This window comes from Perca flavescens, chromosome 19 (genome assembly GCF_004354835.1).
Source record: "Perca flavescens isolate YP-PL-M2 chromosome 19, PFLA_1.0, whole genome shotgun sequence".
NCBI lineage: Eukaryota > Metazoa > Chordata > Actinopteri > Perciformes > Percidae > Perca > Perca flavescens.
In genome coordinates, this window is record NC_041349.1 from 26,597,580 (window position 1) to 26,612,470 (window position 14,891).

Here is a 14,891-nt window from a genome sequence, read left to right on the forward strand (position 1 = left end):
GTACTGCAATGATTGAATTTCTGTTAATTGTCTTTTGAAATAAAGTTATATATATATATATAAAGAAAGAAATCCCCTACCATTACATTCAAGTCTGGTAATAACCATGTCTCGTACTTTTCACTGCTTAACCCATGTAGTTACAGTCTGCCACTAAAGGGATGCAAGTTAGCAACTATTCTCGTAACCCACCGTCCTGGGTTAATGTGTAACACTTTAACTTTATAGCAGGGCTTAGTTTAAAGTATAATACAGCTCTTTGTCTCTACATACATAAACATGCTGTTGATAAATAGGCTACTGTTTAATCGGCCATACATTTTGACAACTATTTCAGGGGAACTTGACAGTCATCTATTCTCATCTTAATCTTTGGAAACAGGTTTGTCCACATTTGCTTATGAGATGAAGTCGCTTCATTTTTCAGTGCACGAGCTCACCTTACCGTGATAACCCGAGGTAGGAAAAAACTACAACAATGCAAAATCCCTACGCCTCTCTTGGCATCAAATTCTCGGAAAGTTGGGCACTTTCTGTTTCACTATGTGGTGGAAGACATATTAACTAGTCTACTTATAGCAAGTAGGCCTTAAACTACAAGAACTTAAGTATTTAAGTAGCCTACAATCAAAGAATTTCTAATAACCGTAGGCCGGCTTTGGTAGCCTACAATCTTCAGTGTTTCCATTAGCCTATGCCATAGTTTCTAGCCTACTTCTACTCCTCTACCTTTCGGAGGGAAATATTGTACTTTTTACTGCACTACATTTATTTAACCGCTAAAGTTACTAGTTACTTAGCAGGTTTAGATTGTGTCTTGTTATGGTGGGTAGGTATATGCTGCTGGGTCTGGGCATAAAGGCTCTGGGTCAGGAATGTGAAACCATGCAGAGGGAGTGACTTCCTTTCTGTTTCAAGTTGCATCAGCAGGGACTTTTCGGTGCTCTGCTGCTACGTTCAGGCGCTCGTTTTTAAAATGGTATGTTAGAGAACAGCAATCCATTTGATTAGAGAACTAAAAAACAAATAAACATAGGTAGGCTACAATACAAAACCAGCTACAAGAACGTAAGAAAATGAAATATGCCTGTTACAGTTTTCCCAGAAGCAGTCTGAACCCCAATATCAGCTTAGAATGATACAAAACCGAAAAATCTGCAAATAATCATATTTTTAGGAGCATGAAACGGAATGAATTGTTGCCATTTAGCTTGATAAAAGACGAGTCATTTAAGCAAAACTGTTGGATAGCTAGCCAGGTAACAGTGTCAGCACTAATGTGGAGCCAATGACATGGCGTTTGGGCTTTTTGCATTACATTTTTTGAAATTATTCTTCGTCAAAAAATACGTGTAGGCTAAATTTTGCTTGTGGTCCACTGAACTTATTGTGTGTTAGTAGCACATTCCGTTGCTAGACTGACAAATTGGCTACTAACATTCTTATTTCCATCCCCAGTTGTTGGACAGTTCACTTCCATGTTCACCTCATGTAAACAAAATGAAATTGAAAAACAGACCTTTCCTTTCACCACTGCTTAAACTCATCCACAATTTCCAGCCATGCTTTTTTTCTCTCTCTCCCTCCCGAATTGGTACTTGAAAGCAGCATTGCACTGGGTCTTGGAGGAGTGACGAAACTTACTTAGTCAGCTGTTGCTTCTAGTAGCCTACTCTACATTTGATCTAGCTTTTCTGTGGACGGAGTATCTATCTAGTTCTCCAAATAAAAAAATAAACTTCAACATTCAGGTAACGTTTAAGGCAGAGACATCTAACAGCAACAGCACAAATGAATGTATTACTTTACTTAGCTACTTACGTCTTGGCTGGTAAACCACCTGACCTCACTGGACTCCTAATAAGTTTGTTTGTCTTCTTTCCCAACAGCCTTTCATCACTGGAAGTCAATAGATTGATCTAGTTCTAGATGCTGATTTCATCAGGAGCTTTTATTTAGAATTATTTTATTTTTTCCTCATGATGAATGTCTCCCAGACAATGGAGACGGAAGAGGATCTCCTGACCCGTCTCAACGTCCAACTGTACCACCCTCAGCAGAGTTGTAAGGGCCTTTTCGGGCTGCTTCCTCTGGGGAACAAGAGCAAACACTCGGCAGACGAGCCTCTCCGGCTGGGACGCGACGCCCAGGGCTGCACCTTCGCCCTGCTCGACGCCCGGGTGTCCCGCAAGCAGCTGGCCCTCCACGCCTACCGCACCCCGAGAGCCCGGACTTGCTGTTCGACATCCAGAACCTGAGCCAGAGGGGACGGCTGTTGGTGAACAGCTCGGCGCTGGGCTTCCTGGAGAGGATGGATATCCCGGACAAGGCCCTGGTCCGGTTCGGAGAGTATGAGATGCTGATCATCCGTGAGTCCGGCGAGGCCAAGGGCAGCTTCGAGGTGGAGTTTGAGGTGCTGGCAGTGCCTCCGTCCAGAGAGACGTGCATGTACGAGCCTAGTAGGAGCCCCGTCATGGAAACAGGCTCCTCACGTGTGATGAACGGTCTTCCAGGTGAACTCAGAGTAGGCCTCCTCGGCCCCCTTGAGACCGATGAGACTCTCATGTTTAATTCCTGATGTGACTTTTAACTTTGTTATTGACTTACACTCGAGTTGAAGCAGGCTAGGACTGGATCCCTCCTTGTAATGTGAAATCATAGTATTATTATTTAGGTATTATTTTTGCACCCCGTTACTCTATTACTCCACGTATAAGTTAAAGACCTGTGATGCTACATTGTAATAACAGCTACTTTTTAAGTGTAATACAGCTATTTGTTTCTATATTTTCAACTTTATTAAATTATCTTTTTGTGAACATACTGTTGTTGAATACTGTTTTTTTTTATCAGCCATATATTTTGATAACTATTTCAGGGAAACTCTAGTTAATCATCTATTACTTTGATATGCCCCCACCCCGAGAGAGAGAGAGAGATAGAGATAGATAGATAGATAACAGTATACCCACTGCAATACATGATTAGACTACACCACTGATCTTAATCTTAGGAAACAGGTTTGTCCAGATTTGCTGTGGGCGAGTTCAGTTTACCGTGATAACCCCCCCGAGGTAGAAAAAAGAAAACAATGCAAAATGTATACGCCTCTCTTGGCATCAAATTCTCGGAAAGTTGGGCACTTTCTGTTCCACCCTGTAGTGGAAGATTTATTAAGTAGTCTACTTACAGCAAGTAGGCCTTAAACTACAAGAACTTAAGTTCAATTTTGTTCACTTACGAACAGTGTAATTACAAGGATCAGCAGACAAATATCTTTCTTATGCATTTGCCCTGTTATATTATTGTAGAACAAATAAGGTAGGATTATTATTATGAAAAAACTAAAAATTAGGGCGCCTGGGGAGAGGCGGAGTGTCACTCCGCCTCTCTCTCCCCTGTCATGTCTCCAGCTGTCCTCTATAAATAAAGGCCTAAAATGCCCCCAAAAATAAATGAAATTAAAATGTGCAATGTTTCAATCTGAAATGTAATGGAATAAAGTTGCATAAAATGTAAACACTAAAAGAAGCCTAACATTCCTACTTAAAAATATGTACTTATTTACATTCCACGCACCCATATAATAGAGGTTTACTCCTCCACCTTCATGTCTCCATCTGTCCTGCGAAAATAAAGGCCTTAAATGCCCCCAAAAATAATATAAAAAAGGTAGTGTGTCTTTGTATAGTGCATAGTAAGATATTTTGAATAAGACAAGACAGAGTTTGAGAAAAATGTGTTTAAGTTTAAACTTTTCATTCTGAAACAAAATACAAAATTCTATATCCATATTTAAAAAAAAAAAAAAAAAACTCATTACAAATACATTTTTATCAAAAACTGCTACAAACATCTGTTTGCAAGTAGGCTATATTGTATAAAATAGTTTTAGGTTCAGAAAATAGTTCAGAGGCATGAATATTATTGGTAAAACAAAAAGAAAGTAGTAGTTTTGAGTAAACTGACAACCCCTGACTAAGTGGCACATTTTCTGGACATCTCAAGTTATATTCAATGCATAACAATAACAGCATAGAACTGAACTAAACTGTTGAATTAACCCAAATAGCGAGCTCAATAACTGCAGGATGTTTGTGTAAACGAAAGCGATTTCAATGAAATCTGAGCAATTATTTCTTGGGACTATTGCATCAGAGATTAGTTTTCCTGTCATTTTAAGGAACTTGCGATACAATTCTGTCTGCATTATGTATATTTGTTTTAACAATCATAAACTTAACAGGGTTCTTTTTTTTTTTTTTTTTTTTTTTTTTAAGATAAATTCTGCATTTTCTTCTCCCTGACACTTGGCCATGGTTTTATTAGCTCTTTGTTTTAACTGCGTACTTCTCTAATGCACAGCGAGCCTGTTTAGCAGAGAGGGAAGGCTCAGTGAATATCAATTCTGGTCCTGTTTATACCTAAAATAATAATAAAAAATAATAAAGACTTCATTTAGTTTTCTTTACAGGAATTAAATGCTGAGATAAAAGCCACCTATATATATATATATATATATATATATTTTTTTTAAAAGGTTGTCTTACACCCCTTAAAATCAGCTGTGGCAACCCGGGACCCCCCGCCCACCCCCAGGTTGGAGAGCAGTAGGTTAGAGGACCCCTGTGGGTGGGCTTTGTCACTGCTTGAGATGGATCGAGCGCGCGACAGTGCAGGTTGTTCCGAGGACTGGACAGTCCCCTCTAGTTCACCAGTCAATCCACCTCCTGTGGAAACAGAAGACACTTCACTCAAAGCTCACAAAAATAGATCAGTCAGTTATGGACTTCATAGTGAACTCACACTGCTTTACCTTTTAACTACAGGGCCATCTGATCCCAGCTCGTGTTGTTCAGAGACCATTAACTCCTTCGAATTCATTTTAAGACCCATTACAGCTGGCAGAGCAGAGACACGCCTGGAGCCGAAGAGACAGGGTCAGCATCCCACTCATCACAACACTATCATATCTTCATTACCTCATATCTAGGAGAATGGATTGTTCCTTTGAGCTCACTTTAACTTTTTGGCAAGATGCACAACTGGAGTGCATTAAATAAAAATGTCAAGGCTTCCAACAACTTTAAAGACTCCCTAATGTATGGGCACACTGCAGTGTGAATGAATGAACACAAGAGGGAGACATGAGACCATTACTTGCATGAGTTAAGTGTTGTGCAGTAAAAGTTGAAAGGAGGCCTACCTCTCTTCTACAGGATGCTGCACATCTTCTGAGGAGGACTTACCATGAGCTGGCATCTCCAGCACTGACACTAACAACCTACAAAGAGCACACATACTAAGAATACCAAGACTGCGTGCAATTGGTGGTACTCACATTCATAAAATGCTGAAAGTAAAAGACAATAATGGAAACTTTTGACTAATGTGTAGTGTGAACTCAATGACAGGGAAATGAAGAATGCAAATAGAGACTTAAGAGCAAATGTCGCAAGACAGAAACGTGGGCCATTGGAAAGCTAAGTTAATTATTGTTCTAATTCTAGGAACACCACTAATCGCCTCGACACAAGGTAGGCAATGGACAACGTGCGTGTGTGTCAAAACGTTGCAGCAGATAAGACGCATCAAAAACACATTGCGTGTCAGTCCTGATTTGTGGCCAGCTACAGATTTCATTAGCTGAATTGACTTGGAGGAGGGAGGGGGGGTGGGGTCAGAATCAATAATCTACTTTGAAATGTGCACTTTTTTTTTTTTTTTTATATATAAACACTGGCAACGATTCAAGAAAGTAGTAGTCAATTTAACCGTGGTCATCAGGGAACAGCTGCTCTAAAATTATTTCCTCACTTCGCATCGCACACTTGAACCAAGTTTGATGGAAAGCAGATTGGGTGTTGTTTCGCAAACCATGACCTAATCGCCTCGTTGGAGATGAACCGCGCCTCGCCTGTAAAGTGGACGAGAGCCGGCGGCAGCAGCCGGGGGCGGTGACAAAAATCCGCTGTCAGGTCGGACCATTTCCAGCCGATTCCAGCAGCCTTCAGGCTGAACAGGAAGTCACAGAAACACTGTGGTCAGATTCTGGTTTATTGAAATGTTATCAGACCCGTATATCAGCTCCTACACAGTCTCCAGTTGTTTTTATTATGACAGAGTGGCTCTCAAAATGCTCTACAGGCGATCTGTTGCTGATTTTAATTAACAACACACTGTAGATGATCTCTCTGACTTCTAAACATCACTATCAGCCACACAATATGTGGTTTGTACAGAATAAGCAATTAAACATCAGATAAAGTTAAAATCCCTCCAAATCAAAATCAATAAACGTTTATATAAAACGTGATCACATGTTGAGTCGATTCTGACCCAATCAGCTGTTAGATCGGCTGAGAGGCCGAGGTTTCCCAGCATGCCCTGGGTCCGCCTGGGTCTTGCAGTCGGTGAAAAGCAACGGCGCTGCCTGCGTCTCAGAGCTGCGGCCGCCTTGATCTCGTAATGTTACCGTTGCCCACGTGTGCATGACGTCAGAGCAAGTCGGACACAAATCCGACCGGCATGCATTGGGCGGGGATCGCCGGTGATCGATTCAGTGCAGACCTGGCTCATCTCGAACGAGCCTACGGTCTCACGCGTTTCCCAGCATTTTCACAGGAAGTGAACAGGGCGGACAGAACATCACCTACCATGTGTCAAGCAGATAACTCTCAGGGGTGTGAAGTATGGCGTGTTAAGAGTTAAAAGCCTGAGTAATACTAGATCTGGTGAATGGTGGCAGCCTGCCGAGTCATTCAAAAGGCTTACCCCCCCCACGAGGAATAATTTGACAGTTAAAAGCGAGTTTTTGGTTTGATTTGTTTATTAAAAAGCTTTTAAATGAAATGCAACTTGTAAAGTAAATAAAAATCATACATAATGAGGCTATAGATTCTATTTTCGCAAGAAAAAGATAAAGTGTAAAAAGAACAAAACCACACTGGAACTTTTGATTTGGCTAACATGTTTACGCAAATGGGACAACCTGCCACACCATGGATTTTACAACTAATTTTGATCAACCAACCTTAGTGTGAGCACAATGATATATATATATTATATAATATATATATATATATATATATATATATATATATATATATATATATATATATATATATATATATATATATATATATATATATATATATATATATATATATATATATATATATCGTTTCATTTAACTGACTTCCCTTGTTATAAAAATGTCACAGTTTCCCAGAGGCCGTTGTCAATTTAGAAAAGACTGAAGAGCAGGAGATTTGGGCCATTACCAGTACTGCGTCACACTGAAATAGACTAAGCATCTAAGCCAGCATCCTATTCTGAAAAACATTTTTTGAAGGATTTGAACAGTAACACAAGCAGAGGAACAGAAAAAGGCATAAACAGCTCAGAAGAATACGTGAACTGTAGACATGGAATCATGTTTTTTTTTTGTTTGTTTTTTTAAAGTACGGGGCTCCAGTAAGTCTCAGGCGAACGCAACGCAATCCACCATAGACGAGGGGGGGGGATGTATAGCGCCACGTACATCTGCAGACGACGACGATCTTGTCATATTCTAAACCTGGAAAGAGAGCACACGACATGTCAAGGAGCGCGTTTTACTCAGGACGCGCGCAAGACTGATCTTTGATGTTAAAAGCAGCAATATTTTAGGATTCTATCAGCATTGCTAGGTGGTTTATAGATACTGATCTCTTGGCTGGACTAGATCTGCAGGTATTGAGAGCTCTGGCTGATGGTTTAAAGCGTGATTCTACCTCAACTTATGGACCGAGCTCTCAAATTCATTTCCGTACATTGTTATTTTATTTCAAATCATGCCTACTTCCTATCAATGTGACTTAACATGTCAGGAGCCATCCACTCTCTGTGCTCACCTTGAATCCCACTCTTGTGTGCCTAATAGCCCGCGTATCGTGGTGGTGGCGGCGGCGGCGGCCCTCGCTCTGAGAAGGCGTCCCTGGGGCGAGGCGCCCCGTACATCGGAGGAGCGTACATGGGAGCCCTGGACAGCGGGGACAGCCGGGACCGCTCGTAGGAGTACCCGTTACCAGCCGACGGAGCGGGTGGCGGCGGGGCTCGTCTGATGGGGCTGCGATCCCTGGCCATGTAGGACGGAGGAGGAGGGGGAGGGAGCGGACGGCGGTCGTATGGGTCAGGGGGGCCCATCCCGAGGCGTTCTCTGACCAGTGCAGACGGGGGAGGCGGAGGAGGGGGGTCACTGGAACGCCTGCCGTCATAGCCCGCCATGCTGTAAGGACGGGCTCTGTATTTCTCATAGAAATCGACCATCCCGTAGGCGTCGCGCTCGCCATAGCCACGGTCGGGATAGGAAGCACGTCTCGGGGGAGGGGGCGGCGGAGGCAGAGGAGCGTAAGCGGACATGCGCTCTCTGTAGGGATGCTCGGGCCTCTCCCCTGGGAAGCGGGGAGGATAATAGCCTCCTCTGCCCGGTGGAGGATGTGGGAACTCCTCCTCCTCCTCTCCTCTGGGTCTGCTTTTTGATATCTGAACGTGTATGCGCTTTCCTGAGAGAGAGAAAATTATTGTCCCTCAAATCTAAAAAAGGCAGAATACGAATAGTATGGACCCCCCCCAAAAAAAAAAAAAAACTTCCAATCCTTTTAATTCGTAGTAGAACATCAAATTGACTTACCTTGAAACTCTGTGTTATCCAGGCCCTTTATGGCATCCATGGCCTCATCAGAACTGTCCATGTGTACAAAGGCGAAGTTCTTGACAATGGCGCACTCTCGGACTGTGCCATACTCCTCAAACAGGGCACGGAGCTCGTCGTCGAAGCCCTTTTCGACGTTGGCGACGTGGAGCTTCACAGGGTACTGGTCTTTCCCTCTGCTGGGCTCCACATTGATGGGTCTGCCGTTCAGCTTATGGAGATGGAGCTCACGGATGGCCTTGGTGGCAGACTTGCGGTCTTCCATATGGACAAAAGCATAGTTTTTGTACTTGGCACATTCGGTCACTGTGCCATATTGGGTGAACAGAGCTTCAATGTCCTCCTTCTCAGTGTGCTGAGACAGGTTCCCAATGAAGATCTTGACCATTGTTGCTCCAGTGTATTCTAAAAAAAAAAAAAAAAAAAAGGGGTAGAGACACGGCGAGACACCATTTAGTACCAGAAGGTAACCCGTGAGAGAGCAAATGGTGAACCCATAACGTCATTATCAGGAATTAGACAGCTTGTAATCGAGACGACTGCAGGGTAGATGCTAGAATGTAGTTAAAGTCAACACAGACTGTTATTTGAACCCTGTTTTAATGGCTTTTTTATTTATATAGCTAGCACATTTCATTACACAGAAACTCAAAGTTCTAAAACAGCAGAAACACTAGAACGCATAAACAGAAATAAAAATACAGTATAATCAGTTTCTATGCGGCGTTGTAGTGAATAGGAGGCCAAATGCAGCGGTAACCTACTTTAGAACTAATTGTACACTAAGACATGATTAAACTTATAAGTAACAATATGTAAACCTAACAACGGTCTTTTAACTTAACGTTTACCCTTAATAGCTAGCTAGCTGCTAACTTAGCTAAGTGTTGACGCCTGCGCAGTAACGTTATGCCGGCGGTGGGTCGACGACCGTTTCCCCGTCGAGGAGAGTTTCCTCTAACTTACCTTAACCTGAACCAAATATGCCCTGGCCTTAACCACGGAGCGCGCGCAATCATTTTAACAGGACATTTTAACACTGTTCGTCTGGGGAAAAGACTTTAACACAAGACCTAGCGTTACGTCAACTACATTCGGTAGCAACAGTCTAGCATCTACCCGATAGAGCTTAACAATTATCACAGCTGTCAACAAGTGGCACGCTCATCTTCGTCCTTATTAACCTTTACGTTAACTTGTATTATCAGTCTAAAAGCTGTACGACTTCAAATGCAAGGGACTTTAAAAACAAAACAAAAGTCAAATAAGTTTCCGCGTTTTCACTTCCTGGTCAGAGTGTTGCTAGCAAGGCCGAGCCAGGCTCGTTTCATTTGAATGGAGCGAGCTAAGACTAATAGTTAGCTCCCACGTTAGCCATGTTGCCTCATGTGTGACTAAACCAAATACAATTCAGTTCAACCACTATGCTATTGTTATTGTATGCAGGTACGTAGATACGCGTGTAAAACTTAGCTAAGATATATAAAAGCAAAAGAAACGAACAGATAGAAACGTAGCATAAAAACGAAAGATTACTCACAGCTTGCGAACGGCGCCACAACGAAGTCGAAACTCCTCAGATACGTTTCATGGATACCGTCCGTCTGGTGGGGGGGATAAAAGCGCTCAAGTATGAAAGTGATTGGTGGATAGTTGTGTCTCTCAAAACGTACGGACTGTGATTGGTTAAAGGTATGAAGACAGGCTTTACCCGGAAAAGGCTTTTCATTCATGAGATGGCCTGGCTGTTTTGTAATGAAAAAGTTCGCTTTTAACTTTTTCAAACTTTAAAATTGAATAACGAAGTTTGTGTTAAATATATTTATTCTCATTCTTTTTTTTTATTTGGTATGCCTTTTTCTGCTCTCAAATCAGTTATTAATTTTTATTTGATTATATATGTTAATATATAGACCTAGTTATCTTTTGTCATAGGCTATATAATAAATAAAAAAGTTCATGGTTGAAGGACATGAATAATTTTGATAAAATTAATAATTAAACATTGTGTTAAATTATGTCCGTGTGAATTATAATCACGTAAGAATAATTAAATATATAGGGCTACTATAAGTGCGTGGATTTTGGTTGAGGCGATAAGAATAACAGAAGGTGAGTTTTAAACTCTAAACATCTCAACATGTAGTGCATTTTAATAAAGTGAACAAAACCTTATTAAAAAATGTAAAGCTGCATTAATCATTTTTGTTGTTGTCATTGTTCTTTTTGTTTGTATGGCCACTTGGGGGCAGAGCTCCACTGCAAGCTACGAACTTTCGATTTCGGCTTTTTATATGGAGCTTAATCTGTGACATAATGTAGCCCAAGAGAAAGAATAAACTATTTTTAAAATATCTCCATGCATATCCTTTTCAAACTGAAATTAAACCGAAAACATTGTTGGCATTTTCATGGATCAATAAAAGAAAATGGAAATTAAAGAAGGGCTGTTGCAGCAGCCGGCTCCGTCACAGAGCCCCAGTGCACACACAACTGACCGGCGGAAGGAGAAGTAGTTCCTTCCCCTAACCGGATATAATTAGACTTTTCATGATTTCATGATAACATAAACACTCACTCCAAATTACTGAGTTTAAATATCGATATTTTTATATGAGAATCGATACTAGAGCAGGAGACGTTGGGATCGTAAATATCGATACTTTAATATCGATCCGCACATCACTACTCCATGTGTGTATTTCACCTGGACAGAACAAGACAGATCTCTATAATGTCCCTGTTTGGTCCATTAAGACTACTGAAGAAATAGTTCTCCTAGGGAGAAAAACTGAACTGGCACAGCAACAGTGTAAACTGCTGTACATTATATAGCCTACAATCTAGAAATGATACAGTATTGCTGAGGATGGGGGGAAAGTACTAGAATAGGTCAATGTAAACTCACAATGAAGCCAATTAAGGCACGTTTGAGGAATACTATATGCATGGTAAACTGACACTGAGAATATGAAAAGTTCAGTGAAATGGGAAATGACAAACACAATAAGTCCGTTATCAGTCAAAATAAATGACATGGGAAATCAATATCTGCTTGTGCAGTGGAGTAGTCTCCTGAATTCCTCTCTGGCTTGGACATTAGACAGAATTCAGCAAATCAGACTTACGTGCGTGGCCGTAGCACAACATTCTGGGCCCTGTAGAAAAAGCATTTTCTATGGGCCCCTCCCTGCATCCACAGCTATTCATAGCATCTTTTTTGGGCCCTCCTCACATGAGGGCCCTGGTACTCAGTCCCCTTTTTCACCCCAGTCTGACGCCCCTGTTTACGTGTAAACAGTTCAGTTGATGCTACTGATTTGATCCGTGCATCGTCTTCAAGCACTGCTTGCTGTCTGGAGACTTTTGGGAGGAACAAGCCCTCCGGCATTTGTCACTCCTGCTGACGCTTCTCTGATTAATCCCAGAAGCATAATTAAAATAATGTACACCTGAAAGATGCTACATCCATAGACTGTATATTATTAATTAATTAATATTAATATTAACAGTCTATGGCTACATCCCTCTGTGAGTCCAAGCAAACAAGTTCATCTGTGACAGCAGGTAACTTTCCAGGAAATAGTAAGGGTGAACAGTGTAATAATAATAATGTATACTTTATTAATCCCGCAAGGGGAAATTATGATCACTCTGTTATTATACAGGCCTGAATTAAACATACATTCACTAATGGAGAGATGTCAGAGTGAGGGGGGGCTGCCCATGGAAAGGTGGCCAGAGCAGTTGGGGGTTTGGTGCCTTGCTCAAAAGCGCTTTGGCAGTGCCCAGGAGGTTAACTTGCACCTCTCCAGCTACCAGTACCACCACCATACTTTGGTCCGTACGGGGACTTGAACCAGATACCCTCCGGTTCCCAGCCCAACTCCGTACAGACTGAGCTATTTATTATTCGAAGAACAATTTAGAACAACATTGAGAGAGAAAAAAAAAACAGCTTCAGAATCTCCCAAATGCCATCCAACTCACCCCAGATGTTTTGTGACTTTTTCCTTTTAACAGTGGAAAATACATTACCACGCTGCCATAAGACTGTTGCTGTATGTGTACACTGGGCCTCAGTGTCTCTGAAGCTACAGTGTTAAGACCCCCTACTGCCCTTCTTGTATTGTAGGCTCACACTCCTGATCGGATGTGTTAAGAATGTTCCTTTTAGTTTGTTTTTTTTTATTGGAAAGTGAATGTTTTTTTCTGGCATTTAAGTTTTTTTTCCTGTTCATGCCTGTCAAAATACTTCTGACAGATGCTGTGCATGTGGCCTGTGCTCGGGAGTATCATTTACAGGTCGGGGAAAAGATGCACCAGATCCAGTGTCTCTGTAGGTCCAGAAAAAAGTCCAACAACCATGACGCTGTAAATATCCTGCTGAGTCACTCTACAGTGCGTCTACAACAGAAACTCATGCTTCTGTAAACTCAAAATTAGGAACTGAACTTAACCCTTTTTTTTTTTTTTTTGTAACAGAGTAATTTTGAATTGCTTAAATGACTGCAGTCCCAACTGACCTTTTGTTCCGGCTGCTTTTGTCAGAGTTTGGGCCTTATACTAAAAAGAACAAACCGTTCAGAAAAGATGTATACCAAACAATGAAAAGTCCTTTATTGCCATCAGAACATGAGTGAGAAAACCAGAGACAAAATCTGACAGAGTGAGGAGTCGACTGTACAACCAGCATCCACACACACACACACACACACACACAAACACAGCAGCCAGCAGTCTTTCAACAGGACGTGAGGGATACAGATACATTAGGATATACAGTACTCACACAATGAGGTATCAAGGTAAACACAAACATTCCAGATAGGGCTTCGTTCTCCACTCACACACTCTCACACACACACACACACACACACATGCAACTGAAACCAAGGTACAAATACTCAAGTGCTCATTCATTCCTTTTAAAAACACAACATACAGGTGAGCAGAAATGTATGACAGCAGCATCTGGGGGGTCATTCTCAACCACACTCCCATTCATCGGTCTCTCAAAACCTTTGGTCACGTGGACGCTTGCATGTCACAATGTTGCCCTTTGTAATTTAATACTTTGTGTGTGTGTGTGTGTGTGTGTGTGTGACTCCGAAAACTTGTGAGCCAAGGAGTGGGTCCCCTCCCTGACTCAAATCCACCGGTAGAAAAAACTTGGGGCGTTCTGGGCAGATGAGTGGCGGGAGGATTTTTTTTTTTTTTTTTTTTTTTTATTTATTTTTTTTAAGTCACAAATAGTCTGACTCTCTCCTAGGTAGAGCTTCTACGTTAGTTGGACATTCAATGTGTACATTAGCAGCAATTCTAGTGAATGAAATAATGGCTTTGTAAGTCAGATTAATAACAGCCTCTCCTCATGCACGGGACAGGCGCCACCTATACTCGCTAACTAGAACGCCATGCACGTTAGAAAAATAGACTGCAAACTCACAAGACAAGAGAAATCAAAGTTCGTCTCCAGAGAAGAGGTTGATTTCACTTCCATTTTTTATTTCATAATTTTCTAAAGATGTGGAAATATAGCAACAAAAATGAACTTGAGTAGCGGTAACCAAGACAACAGTAACAGTATGAGCAGAGAGCCACGGGAGGTTTCGAGTCCCTCTCTTACTCCGTTTTGCCAACCCCCAAACTGCTAGGAACAAGACAGACACCGCGCTTGTTTTGTTCAGTTGGTTGTTTTGTTTTTTTTGTTGTTTTTTTTTGTTTTTTTGTCTTCCCTGTTGCGGTCCTCTACTTTACGCCGTACGTGAGGCGACCGCGCCGACTAGCGCGCGGCCCCTGCCGTGTATACCTATCGTATGTATCCTGCGAGTGTGAGCCTGTGTGTCATGCGTGGCTTCTCAGGTCATTTGAAGCTGTCCCGATCCCAGTCCGCAGTTTCCAGGCCGTTCTCCCTCTCCCTCTCCCCCCCCACCCACCCACCCACCCACCCCCCCCACTAGCAGCACCTGTCCCCGGAAAGGTGGTTCGCCCTTGTGTGCATTCGGAGCTGTGTGCTGCAGTGGTTTATCAAGACACAAGTGTGGCTGGAAGCTAGCACCGCTGCCCCCCCCTCCTCCTCCCCTACTCCTCTTCCGACACAGAGAAAGAGGCACGGTATAGTTTATTTTTCTTCTTTTAAAGTCTAAATCTATAGTTCAAGTTTGCCGTCTGTCTGGTCTCAGCTTGTCCTGTT

General features: G+C 42.0%; 2 protein-coding genes across 5 annotated transcripts; one reads left to right on the forward strand and one right to left on the reverse strand.

Annotated features, from left to right (window-relative positions):
- Window positions 1–1,620: 1,620 nt before the first annotated feature.
- LOC114545857 (TRAF-interacting protein with FHA domain-containing protein A-like) lies at window positions 1,621–2,823 on the forward strand. Its single transcript, XM_028564415.1, is given in 3 exon segments — window positions 1,621–1,751; window positions 1,890–2,217; window positions 2,220–2,823. Coding segments are annotated over 2 exon segments (597 nt in total). The 5' UTR covers window positions 1,621–1,751; window positions 1,890–1,979; the 3' UTR covers window positions 2,579–2,823.
- Window positions 2,824–4,180: 1,357 nt separating this feature from the next.
- LOC114545856 (RNA-binding protein 4.1) lies at window positions 4,181–10,342 on the reverse strand. Of its 4 annotated transcripts, none has more exons than XR_003690942.1 (6): window positions 10,236–10,342; window positions 8,675–9,100; window positions 7,896–8,546; window positions 5,250–5,284; window positions 4,817–4,921; window positions 4,181–4,730 (listed from the first exon to the last, which is right to left on the reverse strand). XR_003690942.1 is itself a non-coding variant. In XM_028564414.1 (4 exons), the coding sequence occupies exons 2-3, from the start codon at window positions 9,081–9,083 to the stop codon at window positions 7,918–7,920; spliced, it is 1,038 nt and encodes a 345-aa protein (XP_028420215.1). In that variant the 5' UTR covers window positions 9,084–9,100; window positions 10,236–10,342; the 3' UTR covers window positions 7,545–7,579; window positions 7,896–7,917. The 4 variants fall into 4 exon arrangements, 1 of the variants encoding a protein (XP_028420215.1); XR_003690941.1 differs by having other exon boundaries at window positions 5,207–5,284; XR_003690940.1 differs by having other exon boundaries at window positions 4,817–5,284.
- Between the last annotated feature and the right edge of the window lie 4,549 nt (window positions 10,343–14,891).